This window comes from Otolemur garnettii, unplaced genomic scaffold (assembly GCF_000181295.1).
Source record: "Otolemur garnettii isolate 467f Iridium unplaced genomic scaffold, OtoGar3 scaffold00303, whole genome shotgun sequence".
Taxonomy (NCBI): Eukaryota; Metazoa; Chordata; class Mammalia; order Primates; family Galagidae; genus Otolemur; species Otolemur garnettii.
In genome coordinates this window covers 142,405-158,587 of record NW_003852698.1, presented here as the reverse complement: position 1 = coordinate 158,587, position 16,183 = coordinate 142,405, and the positions used below count along the sequence as shown (strand labels likewise).

The 16,183-nt window shown below is 37.3% G+C and overlaps 1 protein-coding gene across 5 annotated transcripts in view; it reads left to right on the top strand.

Moving 5' to 3' along the window:
- The window catches only part of ORC3 (origin recognition complex subunit 3), a 69,176-nt gene that overhangs the window by 26,391 nt on the left and 26,602 nt on the right, over positions 1-16,183 (top strand). For 4 of the 5 annotated variants that reach the window (XM_003803426.2, XM_023508981.1, XM_012813805.2 and 1 more), the window contains 3 exons: positions 1,617-1,750; positions 2,887-2,950; positions 15,399-15,515. In XM_003803426.2, the coding sequence (XP_003803474.1) occupies positions 1,617-1,750; positions 2,887-2,950; positions 15,399-15,515 (315 nt within the window). The remainder of the gene's footprint in view (positions 1-1,616; positions 1,751-2,886; positions 2,951-15,398; positions 15,516-16,183) is intronic. The other variant, XM_023508982.1, reaches the window with a different exon arrangement.

Genomic DNA, 16,183 nt, shown 5'->3' with positions numbered 1-16,183 from the left:
TATTTTTAATTCCTGATTTCTAGGAGGTGCAACAGGGCATATAATCATTCTGTATATCAGGGGTCCTCAAACTACGGCCCGCGGGCCACATGTGGCCCGCCCAGGACATTTATCTGGCCCACTGGGTGTTTTTGCTGCCGCTGCCTGTCCTGCTTAGCAGCCGACTCATCCTAGGCCCACAATTTGGCCCTCCAACAGTCTGAGGGACAGTGAACTGACCTCCTGTTTAAAAAGTTTGAGGACCCCTGTATATGTTTAATGAAGCTTTGCCTCATTAGGTAGGTATGTTACCCAACTTATTTATCCATATTTGAATAAAATTATTAAGTGATATTGAGTTCTTATCCTATTTCTAGCTCTACTATAACTCAGGTGACTTACTCCCACTCCTCTTCTCCAGCAAGTCCCTTATCTTGTTTGGTTTTTCTTTTTCTTGTGTCTAAAAAGTAGTGTTAACACTGAAATAAATATTACCACCTTCTTATAATTGGAAATGATAATTAAGAAATGAAATTATGCTAATATGTGGAAAAATAATGTAGCACTTCATATGAACAGTTGCTTTCTACTTTGTATTTGTTTCTAAGTCAGGCTGGCCTTTTGCCTTATAGCCTTACAGAATGGACTAATTTAGAGGATTTCCTCTGGTGCAGCAGTTCTCAACCTGTGGGTCGTGACCCCCCCCTTTTTAGCAATGAAAATACATCACAGCATTAGGAAGGTTGAGAACCACTGCTAGTGTCAGGTATCTGATCTTCAGCTTTGTAGTCTCAAAAATTGGTTATCAGTTCAGCCAGCAGGAATCAAGTTCAAGATTGCTAATGCATGCCAACCAAATACCCACCTAGTATCTGTCCTAGTAAGCTAATGTATTAATTTGTGGTGGGGAATGCTATTTTACAGTGACCAGAATGTGTTTTCTCCACTATCTAAAGAACCGTCTTTCCAGTATTAGGGTATCTGAAAAAACAAACTGGTCATGCTGAAAGTTGCTTAAAATCAGAATAATAAACATTTGGGTAGTCTCATGAGTTCTGTCTTACAAGTTATGTTAGACTCTGAAAGATACCATCCTCACTTCTGCCATGTAAGCCACAGCATTCTCTTGGTTAGAATACATATATTTACCAGAGACTGTACCATATTTTCCTCTATGTAATAAAACTAAATTTAAAAAGATAAATTTTCATTATTCTTTTGAATCTGTACCATTCTACCATTGTAGCATTTTCACATATTGTAACAGACCAGTTTTTACACTGATTTTAGATTGGTATTGTCTTATGAGTATTGGGGCACCTAAGGTCACACCTCATTTCCATCCCCACCACATTTACAATTATTGTGAGTTGCATCTGAAGATCTGTCTTGTTTATATTAGTTTCTTTGGGTTTATATCTCAGAGATTGCCATTTCTTGACCTTGTCCACAAAATTGGAGCCTTAAATATTAGTTATATCACCATTTATGTTTTTTGCTGTTATTGTCATATTATTAAGTATGTGTATTAGTGCCATAAATAACTTCTTCTCCTAAAACAAAACCTTAAATTGAGTAGACATAAAGCAAAAGATTTGCTGCCAAAATACAGAATTTAATCTTTACATTTCTTCCAGCTCTCTCTATTGGAACATTTCTTTTCCCAGCCCTTAAGTGTCCTATGCTGTAATCTCCCAGAAGCCAAAAGAAGAATACATTTTTTATCAGTTAATCAATGTGAAAACATCCGACGTCTTCCATCATTTAGGAGGTAAAAAAAGAAGTACATATATAATATACCTTTTACTAGAGTTTGGGACAAAATAAGGGATCTCAAATTCATTTTCTTTGTTTTTTTTTTTTTTTTTTGAGACAGAGCCTCAAGCTGTCCCCCTGGGTGGAGTGCCGTGGCATTACAGCTCACAGCAACCTCCAACTCCTGGGCTCAAGCGAGTCTCCTGCCTCCGCCTCCCAAGTAGCTGGGACCACAGGCGCCCGCCACAACACCCGGCTATTTTTTGGTTGCAGCCGTCATTGTTGTTTGGCGGGTCCGGGCTGGGGATTCGAACCCGCCACCTTAGGTGTACGTGGCTGGCGCCTTAGCCGGTTGAGCTATAGGCGCCGAGCCTTTTTTTTTTTTTTTTTTTAGACACAGTCTCACTCAGTTGCCCTTGGTAGAGTGCTGTGACATCATAGCTCACAGCAACCTCAAACTATTGGGCTCAAATGATCCTTTTACCTCAATCTCCCGGGTAGCTAGAACTACAGGCACCTGCCACAACACCCGGCTTTCACTTTTGCTCAGGCTGGACTCAAACTCCTGAGCTCAAACAATCCACTCACCTCAACCTCCCAGAGTGCTGGGATTATAGGTGTGAGCCACCATGTCCAGCCAGATTCATTTATTTCTAAAGTGGGAAAGGAATAATAACCTTTTTATTTTGCTGTTCTGTTTTTAATTGTGAGATTTTCCTTGTTGAATTTTACAATTTGGCCAAAAGAAAAAAATTAAAAAGGGACATAATTTTGGAAGTTCTCTTATTATTTCTTTTTAGAAATAACTTTTTTTGCAGTTTTTGGCCCAGGCTAGGTTTGAACCTGCCACCTCTGGCATATGGAGCCGGTGCCATACTCCTTTGAGCCACAGTCGCTGCCTAGAAATAACATTTTTTATTTCTGTGGTTTTATGGCCTTTGTTTATGATTAGAATTGGACTAGCAGACTATGAAGTACAGCTGATTTAAGGAGTTAGAAATTACCATTATACTGTGACTGTCAGCTTGAATTTATGAGAAGAAATGAAAAAAATCTGGCCACCAATCTAGGTAGTTCTTTTTCCCAGTATGCTATTTAAATATGTTTAATGCTTAATTTTCTCTTTTCGTGTATGGGATGGTGAAATTATAGGTACGTGGACAATCAAGCTTCAGAAAAGCAAGTTGCACTATTGACTAATGAGAGATTTTTGAAGGTAAGAGTATGGATGTATTTATTTCAGTTTCATTCTCTTATATTTTCCTTTATGAAAAAGAATATGTTTTGAGTTTTTTGGTTTGGGTTTTTTTTTCTTTTTTTGAGACAAGTGTCTCACTCTGTCAGCTGAGTAGAATGCCATGGCCTCAGTCTACCTCACAAAAACCTTTGACTCCTGGGCTTAAGCAATTTTTTTGCTTCAGCTTTCTGAGTAGCTGGGGTGACAGGTGCCCACCACCACAGTGGGCTAATTTTTCTATTTGTAGTAGAGACAGGGGCTTGCTCTTGCTCAGGCTGGTCTCAAATTGGGATTACAGGTATAAGCTACTTTGCCTTTTATCAAGTTAATTTATAAATCATATCTGTTTTAACTCAGATATAAATAAATGTTAACACATCTTAGCATTTGGGTCTTGAGAGTCAATTAAGAGTGTATTAAAGATGACACAAAACTTCATCTCTAAAATATAAGACTTTTTAAAATCCAGAATAATTTATTAACTAGAACACCTAGTTTCTCTTGTGGTGTGTTTTATTTATTTATTTATTTAGAGACAAAGTCTTACTTTATCGCCCTCGGTAGAGTGCTGTGGCGGCGTCACACAGCTGACAGCAACCTCCAGCTCCAGGGCTAGGTGAGTCTCTTGCCTCAGCCTCCCAAATAGGTGGGACTACTGGCACTCGCCACAGTGCCAGCTATTATTTTATTGCAGTTTGGCCTGGGTTGGTTTTGAACCTGCCACCCTTGGTATATGGGGCCGGTGCCCTACTCACTGAGCCACAGGCCCGCCCTTGTGGTCTGTTTTAAAAGCACTTTTTCTGGTCACGTGTCGTGGCTCACTCCTATAATCCTAGCACTCTGGGAGGTTGAGGCTGGATGATTATTTGAAAGAGTTTAAGACCAATATGAACACCATAATGATACCTTATAGAAAAATTAGCTGAGCATTATGGCACCTGCCTGTAGTCCCAGCTGCTCAGGAGCTTGAGGCAGGAGGATCACTTGACCCCTCAAGTGAATTGGAGGCTACATGAGCTATGATGATACCACTGCACTCTATTCCTGAAAACAGAATGTGACCCTTCTCAAAAAAAAGCACTTTTAGATCTGCTACGGGAATCTCTTTCCACTTAGCAACTTTGGAATCTACAGGCAGTCTCATTTTAACGTTCTTATAAAGGCTGTCATAACTAAAAACCATATAGAAGTCAGGTAGCTTAACTGTTGACTGCCAAGTGAATATTGAGTAGATTTGAGGAAAGATCATTATACACTGATGATAGAATGCCAGGAAAGAAGTAATGAGCTCAGATGATTAGTCAGCTGTATGACAGAATAACAAAAGAAGGAAGTTTTTTTTTTTTCTCTCTTGAGTAAATACTTGGACATGGTACATAATCCATTTTTTTGTTTGTTTTTTTTTCCCCCATTCTTTTCATGGTAGATAATTTAAAAGGCAACGATGATGTATAGTGAAAAGGCTTCCTTTCAAACCTCTGCCCTCTTCTCACTTCTCTCCCTATACACAGCCAGTGTTCCTAGTTTCTCATGTGTCTCCACATGTAAGTGATGATATGTGTTTTGGGCATTCCTCCTCCCTACAGGCAGTAAATATATTACACACACTGTTCTGCACCTTGTTTTGTTTTGTACTTAATCTTGGAACTCATTCCATATTAGTATTGGAGAGTGTCATAGTATTTTATTGAATGTATGTACCTTTGTATTTTTTAAATAAGCCCCTTAAACTGATGGATGAATAATTTTCTTACTCCTCATGCCTATTTTAGGGAAAAGTTATTAGGAAATTGTAATAAAATTAAGATGGCATTGAAGATAAGCTCTCGTGTTAAATTGAGGGTTGCTTATACATGCTATTTTGAAATTTTAAATAAAATTTGTTAGATTCTGTACTCCCAAATATGTACAATTACCATGTTTCAATTTAAAGCATTAAAAAATACGTGAGATTCTAGAGGGCATATGTTCTATGCAGTTCTAAACTAATTTACCTCCATTGTAAATTCTAAAAAAATATTAAGAATGGATTTTATTAAACATTATTTCTAATGCAGAATCCACACTGGGCCCTAATACAAGATCATCTGTAGATTGGGTCCAGGAATCATTGCAACTATTTTAGAGCTGTACAGTGTAGGAGATTCTGCTAGAGGGTAAATTTAAGAACCCATGGGAGAGAATGTGTACATATTTATTGAATCTTTTAAGACTGGCTAAATTAGCTTTGTGCGAGTCAGATAGTGCCAAGTGCATTTCCTGCTAGAGCAGACCTTTTTGTGAAAGTGTAGTTTTAGAATCCAGGAATAGATTATTTGAGAGTTCTTTTAACCATTGAAATGACAGAGAGTGAGATGTCTAGGGTAGTGTATTATAGTGTATTATTTGGTGACATTTTGTGTAGTTTCTAAGCATTTATTTATACTATACTTGTTCCTCTTGGACTGTCAGCCCTGATGTTATTATCTTTGCTGTATTCACTTTAGGCTTATATATTGTCATTTAAGGGCTTTTGTTTTTGAGACTTAACACAGTGAAAAATATAAAAGAGCAAAAAAAATTGTACCCTTGTCTTGAAAAAGTTGTCTGTTCAAAGGATAGAAGATGTCTGTGGAAAACTTCTTATGTTTTATTCTCATTATAATGCTTTCCTGTTTTTTAATGTTAATAGAACATGTTTATTTTTCTTTTGGGTCCTAATAGGCCAAAGAGAGTAATCTAGCAATAACAGGCAAATGTAAGCATGCTTTCCCAAAGATTCATTGTAAGCTTTCTTTCAGTGAATGGGAAGTGCTTCACAACACTTTTCTAAGCCAACATTTATAATATCTTTCCCCATGGGGCACTAGTATGCCAAATAGAGAAATCAGCAATGATAGCAATTAACAGTAAGTATAAGGATGCTTTCTTTTTCTTTCCTTCTTTTTTTTTTTTATTAAATTAAGAAAATCTTTTTTGGAGACAGGATCTCTCTCTACTGCCCAGGCTGGAGTATAGTGGCTCAATCATAGCTCACTGTAACCTTGAATTTCTGGACTCGAGTAATCTTCTGCCTCAGCCTCCTAAGCAACTGGGACTATAGGTGCAGACTAAAAAGCCCAGATAAGTTTTTTTTTTTACTGTTTATAGAGATGGGGTCTTGCTGTATTGCTCAAGCTGGTTTTAAACTCATGGCCTCAAGCTATCCTCCTGCCATAACCTCCCGAGTGCTGGTGTTCCAGGTGTGAGCCACTGCACTGGACAACATGCTTTCTTTAAGGTGTATAATAAACTGTTTTCTTTCAGTGAATGGAAGAGTTGACAGAGAAACATGTTTATAAGTAAACACTGAGAATATGTTATTAGAACATGTTCTCCATTGGGCCTTAATAGGTCATGTATAGAAATTCAGTAATAAAAGGCAAATGTAAGCATGCCTTCTGTAAGATGCATCAGAAACTGTTTTCTCTCTCTCTTTTCTTTTTCTTTTTTAAAATTTCAGTATATGTAGTGGGTACAGGTGCAGTTTTGTTACATTAGGATGTACTGTATAGCAGTGAGGTCTGAGCTTTTAGGATGTGCATCACCTGGATAATAGACATTGTAACCAACAGATAATTTTTCTTCCATACCCCCCTCCCACCCTAGCATATTCGGAGTCTCCAGCACCCTCAGTATGATGATGCATACCCATAGTTTTGCTCTGACTTATAAGAGAGAACATACCACATTTGATTTTCTGTTCCTGAGTTACTTCACTTAGGATAATGGCCTCTAGTTATATGTTGGTTGCTGAAGAAGACATTACTTTGTTCTTTGTTATGGCTGAGTAAAGTGTTTCATGGTATATGTGTACACTGCATTTTCTTTATTCACTCATCAGTTACTGAACACTTAGGTTGATTCTGTATCTTTGCTATTGTGAATTGTGCTACAATAAATGTCCAAGTGCAGGTATCTTTCTGATGTAATGACTTATTTTCATTTGGTTAGGTAGCCAGTAGTGGGATTGCTGGATCAAATGGTAGATCTATTTTGATAGTTCTCTGCGAAATCTTCATGCTGTTTCCCATAAGGTTGTGCTAATTTATATCTCCATAAAAATCATGTAAATGTTCCCTTTTCACTGCATTTTCATCAACATCTATTTGTGTTTTTACTTTTTAATTATGGCTATTCTACTAGAGTACGATGGTATCTCATTATGTTTTTAATTTGCATTTCTCTGATGGTTAGTGATGTTGAGCAGTTTTCCATATGTTTTTTGGTCATTCAAGTGTCCTCTTTTGAAAAAATGTTCAGATCTTTTGCCCACTTTTAATGTTTTTTTTTCTTGCTAAGTTGTTTGAGCACCTCATAGATTCTGGATATTAGTGCTTTGTCAGATGAATGGTTTATGAATAATTTTCCCATTCTTTTGGTTATGTTTACTCTGTTGATTATTTCTTTTGCTCTGCGGATTTTTTGTTTAATTAAGTCCCATTTGTTCATTTTTGGTTTTGTTGGCATTTGCTTTTGGGGTCTTAGTAATAATTTTTTTCCCTGAGCCTTTGTGCAAAAGATTTTTCTTGGGTTTTCCTCTAGAGTTTTTAGGGATTCAGGTCTTATATTTATGTCTTTAATCCATCTTAAGTTAAATTTTGTATATAGTGAGAAATAGGATGCAGTTTCATTTCTTTGCATATGGCTATCCAATTTTCCAGCATCATTTATTAGAAGCCAGCATGTGATACCTGCTTTTGTTCTTTTTGCTTAGGATTGATTTGGCTACACAGTGTCTCTTTTGGATCTATATGAATTTTAGGATTGTTTCTTCTAGTTCTGTGAAAAATGACATTGGTATTTTGATAGGAATTTCATCGAATCTTTAGGTTACTTTGGACAGCATGGTCATTTTTACAATATTGACTCTTTCAGTCCATGAGCAGGGATGCTTTTCTGTTTGTGGCAACTGTGATTTCTTTCGTCATTGTTTTATAGTTCTCCTTGGAGAGATCTTTCACCTCCTTGCTGAAGTATATTCCTAGGTATTTTAAAATTTTTGCAGCTATTGTAAATGGGACTGAGTTCTTGGTTTGGTTCCCAGCTTGGTCATTGGCTCCCAAATGCTGCTCATTTATGTATGTTGATTTTGTAACCTGAGATTTTATTGAATTCATTGTTCCAGTCAGGGAATATTTTGGAGGAATTTTTAGGTTTATAAGAAACATCAGCAAACAGAGATAATTTGAGTTTTTCTTTTCTGATTTGGATGCCCTTTGTCTTTTCTCTTGCCTGATTGATCTTGCTAGGACTTCCAGTACTATGTTGAATAGAAGTGGGGATAGTGGGTATCCTTGACTTGTTCCAGTTCTTACTTTACCCTATTCTGTATAATAGTGACTAATGAGTTTGTCATATGTGGCTTTTATTAATTTTTTAGATATGTTCCTTCTATGCCTAATTTGTTAAAAGTTTTTTCATGAAGGGATGCTGGATTTTATTGATGCTTTTTCTGCATCCATTGAGATAATGATATGTTTTTTGTTTTTAATTCTGTTCATGTGGTAAATCACACTTAGTGACTAGCATGTGTAGATCCTTGCATCCCTGGGGTAAAGTTCTCTTGATTGTGGTGAATTTTCTTTCTGTTGTGTTGTTGGATTAGGTTTGCTAGTGTCTTATTGAAGACTTTTGTATCTATGTTCATGAGGTATATTGGTCTATAGTATTTTTGTTGCATCCTTTCCTGGCTTTGGTATCAGGTGTTAATGGCTTCATAGAATGAACTAGGGAGTATTCTCTCCCTGATCTTTGGAACTCGAAGTTCCAAAGGTGTCGGGTGTTAATGGCTTCATAGAATGAACTAGGGAGTATTCTCTCCCTGATCTTTGGAACTTTGAACGATTGGAACTCGTTCTTCTTTTTATATTTGAATGCGTCTTTTTTCATAGTTTCATAAGAACACATGATATTCAATCATATGTACTGCACAATAATAGGGAAAGAGCCTGATTTTATTTTTTCAAAATGAAGTCTCACTTTGTCACCCTCAGTAGAGTGCCATGGCATCATTATAGCTCACAACAACCTCAAACTCCTGGGTTCAAGAGATCTTCTTCCTCAGCCTCCTGTGTAGCTGGGACTATAGGCGCCCGCCAAAATACTCAGCTCTTTTTTTCTATTTGTAGTAGAGATGGGGGTCTCACTCTTGCTCAGGCTGGTCTCAAACTTCTGAGCTCAAGCAGTCTTCTAGCTTCAGCTTCCCAGACTTCTAGGATTACAGGCATCAGCCACCAGGCCCAACTAAAAAATTTGAAGTTGATCTTAGAAAATTTATATTTGAACTCCAGCTACACATTAGCTATGCGTATTTAAGAAAATCACTTAATTTATTTAAGCCTCAATTTTCTTATAGGATAATAATTTCTACTATGATTTTTTAATAGGGTTAGTGACAAGCAGAGTTTGTTCGGAAAGTGAAAATTGAAAACAATTATGATAAAACTTTTATAAATGCAAGTAATAAATATTGTTACTGTTATGACATTTCCAGTATTATAGAAAATTTGGATAGCAGTAGGTTCCCAAAAAATGTATACACATTTTAAGAAAGGGAAACTGTGATTATAATACTCAGCATATACTGAGAGCAGTGGTGAATATAAGTCATGGCGAGCACCTCTCAGTTGCAGAGGTCAGATGTGACTTGGTATTACAAATCTGTATACATTTTTTGGCACCCTGTGTATATTATATATTATACATACTTTATACATATTTCTGTTACATAGTTGTATAAACATTCCTACCATTAAATTTTGTCATTTTGTACCCATTTTCTATAGTCAGATTCTTTCTGCCCTAAAAGTCTGGTTTGCTTTCGGCCCTGATGAATTAAACCAGCAGTTCTCAAACTTTAGTGTGCATGATAAAACACTTATTTCTGGGCTTTGTCCCAGATTTCTGGTTCTTGGATGGAGCCCAAGAATTCACATTTCTAGAAAGTCTCTTGCTGTGTTGATGCTGAGAGTCTGGAAACCACTCTGTCAGGACTACTGACTAGACTGACTCCCTACAGGAAGCATTTGTTTTTGTTTCCCGTTGGCTCATTTTTTTTTCTTTTTTTTTTGAGACAGAGCCTCAAGCTGTCGCCCTGGGTAGAGTGCCATGGCATCACAGCAACCTCCAACTCCTGGGCTAAAGTGATTCTCCTGCCTCCACCTCCCAAGTACTGGGACTACAGGCGCTCGCCACAACACCTGGCTATTTTTTGGTTGTAGCTGTCATTGCTGTTTGGCGGGCCCCAGGCTGGATTCCAACCCGCCAGCTCAGGTGTATGTGGCTGGCTCCTTAGCCACTTGAGCCACAGGCACCAAGCAGCCTCATTTTCTTAAGTATAGAACTCATGTGTTAAATTACCCTTTGAACTAAAGATTTTTTTAAAAACTTTAACTCCCAGCTTGGCGCCTGTGGCTCAAGTGGCTAAGGCACTGGCCACATACACCTGAGCTGGCAGGTTCGAATCCAGCCTGGGCCCGCCAAACAACAATGATGGCTGCAACCAACAAAAAAATAGCCAGGCGTTGTGGCGGGTGCCTGTAGTCCCAGCTACTTGGGAGGCGGAGGCAGGAGACTTGCTTGAGCCCAGGAGTTGGAGGTTGCTGTGAGCTGTGATGCCACAGCACTTTACCCAGGGTGACAGCTTGAGGCTCTTTCTCAAAAAAAAAAAAAACTTAACTCCCTCCAAATTACAGATCTATTAGTTTCTTAGATACTGCTTCAAAACTATATACCAGCCTTGAATTTAATAAATGTCAGGAATGAGTTTTTTAAAAGTGTATTTTTAAACTTAAAGATTCAGCTGACAACCGTGTAAATTTGCAGAAGACATCATTAGCAACTTCAAACTAAGGAGGGCCATTAGAAGGCCATGTACAATTGATGAATATTAAAAAGCTTTGTGCTACATAGAAAACTTGGGTTCAATATCTTGCAGGTGGCATTTGAAGTTATATTATTCTGACTTGTTAATGTTTCATGTCTCTATACCTATTTGCCCAACTAGTTTTTAAATCCATTGAAATTACGGAGGTAACCTGATTTAGTGCCCACATTTCACTAATGAAAAACTATAGCCACAAGAAAGGAAACAAAATATCTGAGGTCACAGAGTAAGTTAGTAGTAGAGCAAGGACCTCTTTTTATCATTTCATATGGTTATCATGGTGCATGAACAAAAAGCACAAAATTAGTTAGTAAATTTGGTGGAGAGACTTGCCTTTCACATTTGTCCCACTTCTTTCTGTTTTTTTTTTTGTTTGTTTGTTTGTTTGTTTGTTTGCTTGCTTTTTGACCTGAGGGAGGGAGAAAATCTCTTAGAAAAAAATAATAAATGGAAAGGAGAAGGAAAAAAGGAACAACTGTGATCAAGTCAGCTAGGCATGTTAGTATGGAATTAATTTAAATCTAAGCCCTTCATCAAGTGCATCTTCTGATCTAAATTAGTGGAATATGGTGGAGAAAAAAGGCAAATGGAAGATCAGCAGCACTCACACCACATAAGAGCTAGGAGAAAGTTGTGATTATTGATGCAAAAAGTCAATCTGGAAAATACTGCCAGCCAAAAGTCTTCTCTAATGAGAAGAATAGTTATAGCAAGACGATAAATGAGAAAATGCTGTGTTCTCAGGCAGCTGCTGTCTCCTAATCTTAAAATTCAGTATAGTCTTTAACCAGCTTTTAATGATATTGATAGAAAAATAATAAATATTTACAGTCGTTTTTATATACTTTGTTTAAAAAATTCTAGACACAAAAGTGATAAATACTTTGGAAAGTAAAGGAGAAATAAATGCAAAAGAAAAGCATCATGATGTATGCAATCATGATGTAATTCTTCCTGTTTGTTCTTATGTGTAGTAAAACCTCTGTAGTTGACCACCTTCTTGAGATGACCTAATTTTCATAGACCAGACATATACCCTATGTACGTGTCAGTACAGTATTCTAGTTCCTTATGTTGACTACCTTTGTATGTGTTCAGGAGAAAATAGTCAAACAGAGAAGGGCAATGTAAAGTTCCATGTGTTTGGGGAGTGGAGCTGGTAACATTAGAGAAGGCCCTACCTGTGACAAGGTAAATTTTAAGGAAAAACCTAAAACAGAGCTTGCCAAGAAAGACTCTGGAGGAAGAGAGTTCAGAGATGGAAGTAAGAGTGACCTGAGATTGGAGTATGTCTGCCATAATTGAGGAAAAGTGGGCTGCTGTGTATTTGCTCTGTTTTTGTTACAGCAGAGAAATATGTGTATTCCTATACCTGTATCAAAAATCATAAATGACTAAGAGTTCTTCATATTTTAAAAAGAAGAGAGGGCGGCGCCTGTGGCTCAAAGGAGTAGGGCACCGGCCCCATATACTGGAGGTGGTGGGTTCAAACCCAGCTCCGGCCAAAAACTGCAAAAAAAAAAGCATATCTCTTTTACTTGACGAAGTATATCTCTATGGAAAAGAATCATTCTACATACAGTTATGAAATAAAATGATGGCAGCTATGACTAGTGTACAGAAAAGATGCCTGAGAGAAAATTTAACAAATGGAAATAGGCTTAATACTTGAATAGGCTTTATTTTTACATATGCAGTGTGATCCTTCTGTAACATATTACATGGGAAGTTTTTTATACATCAAAACCTTTTACAGTTTTCAGTTATAAAATAATGTCCATAAACTAAGTGCATTAGGAATTGTTGTCTTAGATAAGTAAAGGCAGATACACATTTGTAAATATGGATCTCAGGAAGATAGAGAACTTAGAGGACAAGTTATAAGAAAATGGTGCTTATTTATGTTTTCTGTTGCAACTAAGGAGAACACATATGTAAATAACAGTGGAATCTTTCCTAAGCAGGTATTAAATTCTAAAGTTAGCACATAAGGCAAAGATCTGGCAGTCAAAATTGCTTCTGATTTCTGTTCTGTAGACTAAGGGTAAAAGAAAAGAAAATTACTTTTGAAAAATCCTTTGGCAGAGCAACACAGACTTTTTCTCAAGATGAAGAAAGTCAGGCCAGGCGCATAATCCCTGGCAGATTGCCTGAGTTTAGGAGTTCCAGACCAGCCTGAGCCAGAGAGAGACCCCGTCTCTAAAAATAGCCGGGCATTGTGGTGGGTGCTTTTGTAGTTCCAGCTACTTGGGAGGCTGAGGCAAGAGAATTGCTTGAGCCCAGGAGTCTGCGGTTGCTGTGAGCTATGATACCGCTGTACTCTACAGAGGGTGACAAAGTGAGACTCTGTCTCCAAAAAAAAAAAAGCCAGATTTTTTACCATGTTGGAACCAGACCTTCATTTCCTCAGTTGAGCATCGATGAAATAGTTTGCCATGTTGTGTGAAGAAAATAGTGACCCCAAACATTTTTTAAATGCTGAACTCAGTACAGGGATGTACCAGAAAGTAAGAAGTATGAAGAAACTAAGACAACCTGGGAGAAAACATGTCTACATTCCTCATCTCGCTCTTACCAGGGCATAGTTTTTAAGTGTGCAGTATCATACTGTGGAAAGGATATTTTTTCTTTCCTCGTCCAAGTAAATCCAGTGAAGAGTCTAAGTTCTGCCAGATCACTTAGTTACTTGTACATATAGTTACTCCACATAGCCAAAGAAACTAGGTTGTACAACTAACGTGAAGTATGATTATTAGTGATAGATTTTGTTTTTAAAAGTTATTTAAGAATACATGTGGCTCCGTACCTGTAGCTCAGCAGCTAGGGTGCTGGCCACATACGCTGGAGCTGGCGGCGGGTTCGAACCCAACCCGAGCCTGCCAAACAACAATGACAACTACAACAACAACAATTACAAAAAAAATATATGGGCCTCGTGGTGGGTGCCTGTAGTCCTAGCTACTTGGACAGCTGAGGCAAAAGAATCTCTTAAGCCCAAGGTTGATGTGAGCTGTGACGCCACAGCACTCGATCCAGGGCCACATAATGAGACTCTGTCTCAAAAAAAAAATACATCAAGTAATGGCTTTATACAATCTCTATCTTAACAGCTTACAACAAAAGTAGAGTTAAAGTACACTCTCTCAGAGATGGTTAAAGTACCTTTGATTATGGCTACTTTTTTGAGATAGAGTCCCACTTTGTCACCCTTGAGAGAGTACCATGGTATCATAGCTTATAGCAACCTCAACCTCTTAGGCTCAAGCCATCCTTTTGCCTTAGATTTTGACTACTTTTGTTATAACAGGAGATGTAGATTTTTTTTAAGTACTAATCATCTCACATAATGGGAAGAAGAAACATTTTGTTATTAAAGGCTTTTTTTTTTTCATTTTTCCTGTGCTTTCAAGTAATGACCCATATATTGTTGACCAAGGAAGTTGATTTCTAAGTGAATGGAATTTAGAAAAATATATTAGTTGATTTTATAAGTTAGATTTGCTTGAATATATTGATATCTGAGGTATTATTTTCCGCATGATTGACCACTAAAAATAATGGATATCTACAGGATTTTATTGAAAGACACAGACCAAGTAGTTAATGTCCTTAATTAGATTTCTTAGAAGAGGAAAAAAAGTGGAGACAATGCCATATTGTAATTCTCTTAAGAAAATGTTATAGAAATACATTACAAGCAATTACAAGAAGAATTAAGGCCTAAAAAATGCTTGATAGGATATCGTATTTTAAAGTCATTTCTAAAGTATTTCAGGAGGCTCTAGAAAACATATTGTCCCCCCTCACCAAAAGCTTTTGAAACTTATTTGTGAGATCAGTCATCCATAGGTTTCTTAAGACATTATCCCCCATATTATACTTCATAGATTATAAATTTTAAAGCTTGTTGGCTTTAGATTTTTCTTTTCACTTTTTTTTCCGTAATCGGAAACTATTATGGCAATAGTTGGCAAACTATTTTTTTCCTCGTCTTCACATCCTTAACTCAAATAAAGTGAATAAAACCAGTCTTAGAGATTCTCATCAAGGCAGGGATTCACTAGCACCACCTGTAGTGTTTGTGCCGTTAGTGTGTCTTCTTCCCCTTCAAAACACTCTCCAGCAGAAGTTTGGGGAAAGTGGACATCAAAGTAGAACTTGAGCAACTGTCAGCCTGGTATTGTGTCTTTGGATGTTCTTACTTTTCTGATGCTAGTGAGGCTAAGTGACGGCACAGGCAAGTAGCTAATAAGGTGTTCTCTTGCACACTTGTAACTTGGGGATGCCAGACATATCGGGAGACTGAATTACATTGTCAGTTCTGGTGTGTGTAAAATTTCACCAGGCTTTGTCCTGGATTTAATGTGTACTTCAAATTTTCATGAATTAGGAGCTTGGTTTATAATTGAGTCTTCTCTTGTCATTTTTCCGGGAATTATGTGTATATTCTTAAGGGAGATTTTATTGTTATGCTCTCTTATTAGCTGACTTACATATTAAATAATCTACTCTAATTTTTAGGAGGAAACACAATCATTATTAGAAAACCTACACATTTACCATATGAATTACTTCCTTGTTTTGAGATGTCTTCATAAGTTCACTTCTTCTCTTCCCAAGTACCCTCTGGGTCGACAGGTAACCATAGCCGCCTCCTTTGAAATCTATAAAGTAGAGATATTAGTAGTTTTTTGCTTTGATTTCTGTAATATTTAAGTATCAGAATTTGAAGTGGACCCAGTTCTTAGGAGAGTACAATCTAAATCCACTCTAGCTGTGCCCACTACTGGTAACTGAAACATTGTAGGTCTGAAGGTCTGATGGCTACAGCTGCAGCCACAAGAATCCTGGATGTCACTTTGCCTATAGTGTATTGTGCTGAGGCATTTAAACTTACTGTCTTTAATACTTCATCTCTTATACCAAGAGAGCTGGTTCTCTACTAATGAACTGGAAAAAGCAACCTGAGAATGCTTAACAGTCAACCTTGCATTGTACCAACAGCTGAAAGAGCAGCAGTACTCCTTGAAAGGTCATGCTCAGGTGACCTTTGTGTCAGACCATAAACTTCGGACCATCTGTAGAGCAGATGTTAGTGGAAGAATTCTATCTTCCTCCATCTTCACATCTTTAACTCAAAGTTTTAGAGAACAGATACCAGTGTTTACAAGTGACTTGTTCATGAGGTGATTTCAGCTATTGAGATTTCACAAGCCTTTTTTTCTCATTTTTATCATTTTCTAATTGCAAAGTGACCAGTAATTTCAGCTAATCTCTACATAGTCTTATTTTACTTTTATCTAAAA